Below are 10,348 nucleotides of genomic sequence, written 5' to 3'. Positions count from 1 at the left end.
ATTGCCCTGTTCATGACCCAGCTTCATGTCCTCATTTGACCTTTCTGAGGGCCCAAGTTACCTCCCTTCTAAATTTTGACTCAGAAACCACTTTCCTGACTCAAATTAGCCCACTGACCTCTTTATGACCCCAAGTAATTATGAATGCCCTCTCAGTGAACCCATTGACCTCTCTATGACCCAACTAATTGTGACTGACCCCTCAGTGAACCCATTGCCCTGTTCATGACCCAGCTTCATGTCCTCATTTGACCTTTCTGAGGGCCCAAGTTACCTCCCTTCTAAATTTTGACTCAGAACTCTGAGCACACTGACCTATGACCCCAAGTAATTGTGAACGACCTCTTGGTGAACCCACTGACCTCTCTGTGACCTCAACTAATTGTGACTGACCCCTCAGTGAACCCATTGCCCTTTTCATGACCCAGCTTAGTACACTCACTTGACCCTTCTGAGGGCCCTAAGTTTTTACCTTCTAAATTTTTAGTCAGAAACCACCTCCATGATTGCAGTAAATCCATCTATCTCTATGTCACCCCAATTAATTCTGAATAACCTCTTGATAAACTCATTGACCCTCACATGATCCCACTAGGTACCTTTATTATCTGAATTCTAAGATACCTGCTGAGAGTCCAAGGCCAGAATCTAATCAGTTTCCTTGACTCTTCATCAGCCACCTGTTCATTCACAGGTGTGAATGGAACCTAGGAGCTGGGGTGGCCAGAGAGGCCCCATTTTCACTCTGCCTCTCCAGTTTCGCTCTGGGGCATCTTTAGTATTGCCTACCAGGAAGAAGTATAGCCCTAAGAAGGGCCTTACTACTACTATCCTGTCCCCCAGGAGCACTTAGGACATTCAGGCGGCTTCCTGAGTCAGTCTTCCCCACTCCAATTTTTCTCGGCCAGGTCATTTTTGTCTTGTCTCCCCAGCCTTTCCAGAGTCCCAGATGGGAATGGTGACTGACCATCTCCCTCCCCATTAGACTGTGAGCCCCTTGTGGACAGGGATCTGGTCAATCCTTTTCTCACAATAGTATCCCCAGCACCCAGCACAATGTGCAGCGCTGTTCATCTCAATGAATGAGTGTATGGAGGCTCCAGAGAGGCTGTCCTCAAGGGTCAGCCCCCAGGGGTCCCTGAGCCTGCAGCCACTTCCCAGGACCACCAGGTGGCGCAAACCACTTATTGCATCTCACCTGCTGTCCTCCAAGGCTCTGGATTTGGACAGTCCTGGAAAATGGACATATTAGGGGCAGAGGGAACATGTGGTCCATTGGAATGCAGAAAAAAAATATTAGAACTTTGCTTTAGATTTATTTTCATCTCATCTTTTTAAAATTTCTATTTTGTGTATGTTTTATAATGTACATAATATTTTAGTACAGTAGTACATGTATATAATTTACAATAAATAATTATACAATTAAGAAAGTGAACTAAAAGTTTTTTTTTAACTGATGGGAGGCACAACTAGTGTTCAGGGAAGCACACCTGTCTGCAGCGGATGGAGCCTGCTCCTCTGCTTTCACTCACCCACCCTCAAGAGGTAGAGGGTGGGAAGCAGACCCCAAACTCAAAGGATCTTTGAGACAGTACAGAGAAAAAGTACACAGAGCTTTTTATGTTGCCACATTGCTCTTTCAATTTCACTTAAATGAACATTAACTTCCCCTCAGCAAAATGAAGGTGCCAGATGGTTTGGTTATAAAATACACTCAGCTGATCCAAATTAAATAATCTGTATTTAAATCACTACATCTCTCCACAGATTCACAGGTCCCTTGCATCAAATGTGAGTGGGCTTGTAAATGTCGGGTACTTAGTTGCAAGGTTGGCTTATCTTATTATCTAAATATATTACCACTGAGGTCAAACTGCTGGCCAAACTACAGTAATCTGTTTAAAAAATAGAAAGGATTTACTCATCACAGTTGCATTGAGGGTGCCATCACCCCCACCACTTGTCTGAGGAATGCAGGGTTTAAAAGATGCTAGTCTGCAACCATCATGTGGCAAATTGTCCTTTCCAGACATGTCCTTAACTAGCATTTCTGAGTCACTCAAAGAGTGTAAGAAATATCAGCCTAACAATCAACAACTTGTCATTCCACATTTCCCCAAGACCAAGAATTAATGGCTTCCATAGGCTTCTCCCACCAAACATCTTTGGGTTTGTTGACAAGTGGCTATTTGCAAGGCAGAGTGTCTTTTATTCCTGTAGCAGTAGATCTGTACAAGAGGTCACCTCTGGGCCCAAGAGACCTGGCAGCACCAACACAAAGACCAAAATATAAGCAGGGCCGCAGTCCCATCCCACTCACACCCCAGGACACCTGTGGGACAGACGGGGCAGCACGCACACACACTATTTATTCCAAAGCATTAACTGTAAGAGCAGTTTAAATCACAGGTCAGCCGGAAGAGGGGAAACAGGGAGCGAGGAGGACACACTATCTCTATCTTCTCTTCCAGAGAGTCAGAGCCTCCAGGGGCCAAAGAGCAGCCCTCCTCACTAACAAGTGTATCTGAGATAGGCTTTTCCATACCTCATTTCATCCTCTGATATCAGTTCCAAAACCATCTCTAAAGGGGTAGTTTATATATGTATATAATTCTTATATATATACATTTATGTCATTATAAAAGAAAGCAGGAGTGGTCTTGATGGATGGAAGGTGAGCTTGGCACTGAGGGACAGGCCTGAGAGCTGGGTTATTGCTGGGCAAGGCAGGAGAACAGGGTGCAGTTCCCAGCGCTGCTGAGTGGAGGGAGAATTGGACAGTGCTGGTGGTCTGCAGACCTGCTGCTGGTCAACTCAGAGGAAGGAGGAGGAGAAGGGGTGGGAGTCCAAACTGAGACCTGGGGTTGAGACCTGCCCTCAGAAACAAGGGAGATGAGGGGAGGAACTGTGAGAAGAGGAGAGCCTGGGAAGCCAACCACCCTTCCTGCTCCTCCAGTGAGATGGTGTCTAGAGCATGCACACAACTGGCCTACAAACTGAGGCTCCAGAGTGGAGAGGGAGGTGAGGGCTGGCGACAGACTCTAAGGCCCAGAGCAGCCCTAGGATGCAAGATCGACACCATGAATAGCATCTCCATCTCCTCAGCCCGCAAGGCTCTCCACACCCCTCTGGCTGCCTAACAACTGTCTGCAGCTTGTCTGAGTGGCCCCTAGCTGGAATTGTGCTCACTGGCCCCTCCAGGGGCACTGCCTGCCTCTGAGGCCTGCCCATCCTTGCCAGCTAAGTATCAGGCCCAGTGGTATCCCTCATGGCTTTGCTGCCAGTCACAGTTCCATGGCCCTGGCTGAGGGCAGGGCTCGAGTGTGTCTTGCGGAGTGAAGGGTCATCCCCCTCCAGGGTGGCCAATCGGGCCTCAATCCGCTCCAGGTCATCAGAGCCCACTTTGATCTTCACAGCCAGGAGGTGGATATAGGTCTCATAACGGCTTTTCTGGGAAAAGAGCAGAGAAGGGCCAAAAACAAAGTCAAAAGATAACAAACTGCAAAAAAAACATTTATACCTTATATGACAAAAGACTCTCTCCTTGATATTTAGAGAGTTCTCACCAACCAATAAAAGGAGATAAACAATTTTTAAAATAGGCAAAGGGCACACACAGAAATTTAACTCATAATTTTAAAAATCAAAGTTAATTGGCAATGACTTATTGGATATGATAGCAAAAGCATAGGCATGAGAGTGAAAATAGACAAATGGGATTTTATCAAAATTTAAAACACCTCTGTATCAAAGAACACAATCAACAGAATGAAAATGCAATATACAGAATGGGAAAAATATTTGCAAATCATTAATCTAGTAAGGGTCTAGTATCCAGAATATTAAAAGGGGGGAAAAACTCCTAGAACTCAACAACAAAACACAGCCCAATTTCAAGATGTATAAAGAACTTGAATAGACATTTCACTATAGAAGATACACTAATGACCAATAAGCACAAAAAAGGATGCTCAGCATCATTTTGCTGCTGTTGTTCAGTTGCTAAGTAATGTCCAATTTTTGTAACCCATGGACTGCAGCACACCAGGCTCTTCTGTCCTCTACTAACTCCTGGAGTTTAGCCAAATTCATGTTCACTGAATCAATGATGCTATCTAACCATCTCATCCTCTGCCACCCCCTTCTCCTTTAGCCTTCCATCTTTCCCAGCATCAGAGTCTTTTTCAATGAGTCAGCCCTTCATATCTGGTGGCCAAAGTATTGGAGCTTCAGCTTCAGCAACAGTCCTTCCAGTGAATATCTGGGGTTGATTTCCTTTAAGATTGACTTGCAGTTCAATCTTGCAGTTCGAGGGACTTCCAAGAGTCTTCTCCAGCACTACAAGTCAAAAGCATCAATTCTTCAGCACTCAGCTTTCTTTATGGTCCAACTCTCACGTCCATACATGACTATCGGAAAAACCACAGCTTTGATTATATGGACTTTTGTCAGCAGAGTGATGTCTCTGCTTTTTAATATGCTGTCTAGGTTTCTCATGGCTGTAACCAACATCTTCAGTGACTTTAGAACCCAAGAAAATAAAATCTGTCACTGCTTCCACTTTTTCCCCTTCTATTTGCCATGAAGTGATGCAATTGAATGCCATGACCTTAGTGTTTTAAATGTTGAGTTTCAAGCCAGCTTTTTGACTCTCCCCTTTCATTCTCCTCAAGAAGCTCTTTAGTTCCTCTTCATTTTCTGCCATTAGAGTGGTAGAATATCTGAGGTATATGTATATATGCCAATATCTGAGGTGGTTGATATTTCTCCTGGAATTCTTGATTCCACCTTGTGATTCACCCAGCCTGGCATTTTACATGATGTACTCTGCATATAAGTTAAGTAAGCAGGGTGACAATATACAGCCTTGACATACTCCTTTCCCTGGTTCTAAATGTATCTTCTTGACTGGAATACAGTTTCTAAGGAGATAGGTAAGAATTTTCTCTTTAAGAATTTTCCACAGTTTGTTGTGATCCACACAGTTTAACAAAGGTCCATCTAGTCAAGGCTATGGTTTTTCCAGTAGTCATGTATGGATGTGAGAGTTGGACTATAAAGAAAGCTGAGCACCGAAGAATTGATACTTTTGAACTGTGGTGATGGAGAAGACTCTTGAGAGTCCCTTGGACTGCAAGGAAATCCAACCAGTCCATCCTAAAGGAAATCAGTCCTGGGTGTTCATTGGAAGGACTGATGTTGAAGCTGAAACTCCAATATTTTGGCCACCTGGTGCAAAGAGCTGACTCATTTGAAAAGACCCTGATGTTGGGAAAGATTGAAGAAAGGAGGAGAAGGGGACGACAGAGGATGAGATGGTTAGATGGCATCACCAACTCAGCGGACATAAGTTTGGGTAAACTCCAGGAGTTGGTGATGGACAGGGAGGCCTGGCGTCCTGCAGTTCATAGGGTTGCAAATAGTCAGACACGACTGAGTGACTGAAGTGAACTGAACACAGTCTAAGGCTTTAGCATGGTCAATGAAGCAGAAGTAGATGTTTTTCTGGAACTCCCTTGCTTTCTCCATGATCCAGCAAATGTTGGCAATTTGATCCCTGGTTCCTCTGCCTCTTTAAAACCCAGCTTGTAAATCTGGAAATTCTCAGTTCATATACTGTTGAATCCTAGCCTACAGGATTTAGAGGATAACCTTGCTAGCATGTGAAATGAGTGCAACTGTATGGCAGTTTGAACATCTTTTGGCATTACCCTTCTTTGGAACTGGAATGAAAAATGACATTTTCCAGTCTTGTGGTTACTGCTGAGTTTTCCAAATATGCTGACATATTGAGTGCAGCACCTTAACAACATCATCTTTTAGGATTTGAAATAGCTCAGCTGGAATTCTGTCATCTCCGCTAGCTTTTTTCACAGTAATGCTTCCTAAGGCACACTTGACTTCACACTCCAGGATGTCTGGCTCTAGGTGAGTGATCATACCACCATGGTTATCCAGCTCATTAAGACCTTTCTTGTATAGTTCTTCTGTGTATTCTTGCCACCTCTTCTTAATCTCTTCTGTTTCTGTTAGGTCCTTACAATTTCTGTCCTTTATTATGCCCATCTTTGCATGAAATGTCATGTCACAACATGCATGAAATGTTCCCTTGGTATCTCTAATTTTCTTGAAGAGATCCCTAGTCTATCCCATTCTATTATTCTCCTCTATTTCTTTGCATTGTTCATTTAAGAGGGCCTTCTTATCTCTCCTTGCTACTCTCTGGAACTCTGCACTCAGTTGGGTGTATCTTTCCTTTTCTCCCTTGCCTTTCACTTATCTTTCCTCAGCTCTTTGTAAGGCCTCCTCAGACAATCACTTTGCCTTCTCACATTTCTTTTTTGCGGGGATGGCTTTGGTCACCACCTCCTGTACAGTGTTATGCACCTCTGTCCATAGTTCTTCAAGCACTCTGTGTACCAGATCTTATCCCTTGAATCTATTTGTCACCTCCACTGTATAATCATAAGGGATTTGATTTAGATCATACCTGAATGTCCTGGTAGTTTTCCCTACTTTCTTCAGTTTAAGCCTGAACTTTGCAATAAGGAGCTCATGATCTGAGCCTCAGTCAGCACCAGGGTTTGTTATTGCTGACTATATAGAGCTTCTCCATCAACACCATTATCCATCAGGAAAATACAGATTGAAACCACAATGAGATTATCACCTCACATGCATTAAGATAACCACTACCCAAACAAAAAAAAAACAAACATAAATTAACAAGCCTGTTGACAAAGATGTGGAAGAATTAGAATCCAAGTACACTATTGGTGGGAATGTAAATTGATACAGCCACTATGGAAAACAGTGTGGTTATTCCTCGAAAAGTGAAAATAACATTACCATACAGTTTAGCAATTCCACTTCTGGACATAAAAGCAGGAGTGAAAGTAGGATCTCAAAGAAACATTTGCACACCCATGTTCATGGCAGCATTATTAACAGCAGCCAACCCAAATGTGCATCAGCCGATGAAAGGACAGACAAAACGTGGTGTCCAAATATAACAGAAAAGCAAAAAGAAAGGAATTCTGATACATGCTACAGTAGGGATGAAGCCTGAAAGCCTTATGTCATGTGACACAGGCCAGTCACAAAAGTATAAATTCTGTGGTTCCACTTGTATGAAGCACTTAAGAGTAGTAGTCACATTCATAGAGACAGATAGTAGAACTGTGGTAGTCAAGGACTAGGGCCAGGAGGAAGGTGCTTAGGAGTATGTTGTTTAATAGTTATAGAGTTTCAGTTTGGAAGATGAAAAAGTTCTGGAGATTAGTTGCCCAAGAATATGAAAAGACTTAACATTGCTGCTGCTGCTGCTGCTAAGTTGCTTCAGTCGTGTCTGACTCTGTGCGACCCCATAGACGGCAGCCCACCAGGCTCCCTCGTCCCTGGGATTCTCCAGGCAAGAACACTGGAGTGGGTTGCCATTTCCTTCTTCAGTGCATGAAAGTGAAAAGTGAAAGTGAAGTCACTCAGTCGTGTCCGACTCTTAGCGACCCCATGGACTGCAGCCTACCAGGCTCCTCCGTCCATGGGATTTTCCGAGCAAGAGTACTGGAGTGGGATGCCATTGCCTTCTCTGACTTAACATTACTGAACTATAATACTTAAAATGGTTCCTTAACCATTGATTCCTTAACCTTAACCATGATCAATCTTACGCTATGCTTTTTAAATCACAATTGTTTTAACCATTTACACAAATGTTAAAAACATGCAAATGAAACACACAACAATGCTAACTATTGTTTGTGGACAGCTATAATTGCAATAAAAGTATAAAGATATAGATGAGAAGGGCCCAAAACAACTTCAGAATCATAATTATTTCTGAGGAGGAGAGAAGAAAATGTTAAAAGAGGCACAAAGAAGGACTTCAATCATAATAGAATATTCTATTCATTTAAGAAAAACTATCTGAACCAAATATGGGTGGTTCACAGCTGCTGTTGCTGCTGCTGCTGCTAAGTCACTTCAGTCGTGTTCGACTCTGTGCGACCCCATAGACGGCAGCCCACCAGGCTCCCTCGTCCCTGGGATTCTCCAGGCAAGAACACTGGAGTGGGTTGCCATTTCCTTCTCCAATGCATGAAAGTGAAAAGTGAAAGTGAAGTCGCTCAGTCGTGTCTGACTCTTAACGACCCCAGGGACTGCAGCCTACGAGGCTCCTCCGTTCATGGGATTTTCCAGGCAAGAATACTGGAGTGGGGTGCCATTGCCTTCTCTGGGTTCACAGCTAATCTTTTTAAAAATCAAAATGGTGAGGGACTTCTCTGGTGGTCCAATGGTTAACACTCTGCATTTCCAGTGTGAGGGGCATGGGTTCCATCCTTGGTAGGGGAACTAAAGTCTCACATGCCCTGCAGTGCAGCCAATAAAATAAAATAAAAAATAAATAAATAAATAAATAATTTAAACCAAGTTAAAACATCAATAAGATACCACTTGCTAAACCTATCAGATTAACGAAGACTACGTCCAGTGTTGGTGAGAGTATGGAGAGACAGGTGTGTTCATGAGCTATTAAAGGGGATGTAAATTGGTAAACAATTAGAAGGGAGGTTTGGCAGTGTCTGAGGTCTTGACTCAGAGCTTCAGGCCCTCACCACTGTCGCGGGAGAGGCAGGGACTAAGGGTCATAAGATTCTGTTCTCACCCAGCTCTGCCACAGAAACTGAAAAGCTCTTCATTCTGGGCTCTACCTCCCCTACTGTCCATCTGCCCTGCCTCTTCACCCCCCAGTTAAGTCAGGCTGAGGGTGAGAAAGACCAGGGTTTTGGAGGCACAGTCAGTTGCCTGGTTAGGATCCTGGCTCCTGAACTTAACTGTGTTGCCTCAGGCACATGGTCCAACCTTTCCAAGCCTCAATTTCCCCATCTGTAAAATGGGGATAACAAACCCACATCATACAGTTGATATGAGGATTAAATCAGTCAACATAAGCGAAGTGAAGAGAATCATGCCTGGCAATCAGCATGGTTATTTTTTACCTTGCAGACAGAGTGGATCTGAGGAGGCTTCCAAAAGTTATAAAACATCATGTTTTTCCAAAAGGCAGGATTTATCTATCCTCTCTCCTCTACACCACAACAGAAAGTCAGCATGGAAATCTAGAGACTGAGATGGGCGATTCCCTGCCCCTCTGCTCCAGGGACTTCCTGGCTTGGTTTTGGGCTCTCTTGTATCTGTCCACCCCCATGTGCAGGTCAGTCCAAAATGGACAAGTGGTTCCTGCCTTCCTCCCCTCAGTCTACCCTCATCCTTCATACAGTGAAGGCAGAGCACTGCAGGACAGAAGCAGGGTAGGGGCAGAGACAAAACAGAAGAAAGGGAGAGCTCAGAAGGAGAGACCAAGGTACTCTGCTTGATAAACCCACTGAGAGGGGCACTGAGATGTGAGGGGGGGAAAGGCACATGGAGAGGGCTTGTGAACTCTGTGGTTTGGTTGTAGAAGCTTCCCGAAAAGCTGGGCCTATGCAGAAATTGGACGTGAGGCAGGGGCTTGAAGAAGGCTGCAGAAGGTCAGGGAGGTCTCTGGTAGATACACAAGTGAGTTGTCTGTGCAGCTGGGCTGTGCAGAGACTGGCTCACAGGTGACTGCAGTTCATGACCTCAGGGGAGCCCCCAAAGTGGAGTGCTCCCAAAGAAGGAGTCCCTGGCTGTGGAAAGGTGTGGAAGGAGAAGCTGGCCTCTTCCTCCTGCCCCAGCCCTGTCCTTCCAAATCCTCCTGTGATTGGCCCACCTCAAATGTGAGATAATGCTCCTTCAGCCGGTTCTCCTCAGCCTCCTTGGACTTGATGCCCCGCTCGACCGGGTGACACTTGTGTTCAGCCAGCTCTGCAGTCACCTGCCTCAGCTTATTCTCATGAGAGCGCAGCTGCTCCTCCTGCAAAGATCAGTCGTGGACAGTGAGGTCCCACCCTCAGGGGGTCGTATGGGTGGGTCTCATCCAAAGGAGAGCTGCTTCCCCAAGGGGAAACCGAGGCCTTGCCAGGGCCATCCAACACGCAGGGGCAAAGCCAGGTCTGTGCCTGAACGAGTGTACCTCCGCCACCTTCCTTCGTCCCCTCCCACCATCGGCATCAGCTCCCCCCGGAGCCTCCGCAGCAGGCTCAGGAGATGCGAGGCCCTCACTCTCGTGTATGCACACTCCTTGACATAGACACACAATCACCGAGACTCAGCCCGGCGCCCCAGGCTTCATACAGAGCACACAGCCTCTCATACTCATGTCCAGACACATCTGAAGGCCACAGATCCAGGATCACACCCAAAGACAGAGACACTGTCACTACCAGACAAGTGAACAGTACACCCCACCCGCCACAGGACAGCC

General features: G+C 45.2%; 1 protein-coding gene across 3 annotated transcripts in view; it reads right to left on the bottom strand.

The window, feature by feature from the left end:
- Positions 1 to 1,294: 1,294 nt before the first annotated feature.
- PSD2 (pleckstrin and Sec7 domain containing 2) overlaps positions 1,295 to 10,348 on the bottom strand; it is a 79,003-nt gene continuing 69,949 nt past the window's right edge. For all 3 annotated transcript variants that reach the window (XM_059888753.1, XM_024995214.2, XM_024995215.2), the window contains 2 exons: positions 9,755 to 9,898; positions 1,295 to 3,453 (listed from right to left, as the gene is read on the bottom strand). In XM_059888753.1, the coding sequence (XP_059744736.1) occupies positions 3,244 to 3,453; positions 9,755 to 9,898 (354 nt within the window). In that variant the 3' untranslated portion in view covers positions 1,295 to 3,243. The remainder of the gene's footprint in view (positions 3,454 to 9,754; positions 9,899 to 10,348) is intronic.

This window comes from Bos taurus, chromosome 7, assembly GCF_002263795.3.
Source record: "Bos taurus isolate L1 Dominette 01449 registration number 42190680 breed Hereford chromosome 7, ARS-UCD2.0, whole genome shotgun sequence".
Taxonomy (NCBI): Eukaryota; Metazoa; Chordata; class Mammalia; order Artiodactyla; family Bovidae; genus Bos; species Bos taurus.
The sequence above is the reverse complement of the archived record's forward strand: the minus strand, read 5'-3'. Positions and strand labels throughout refer to the sequence as shown.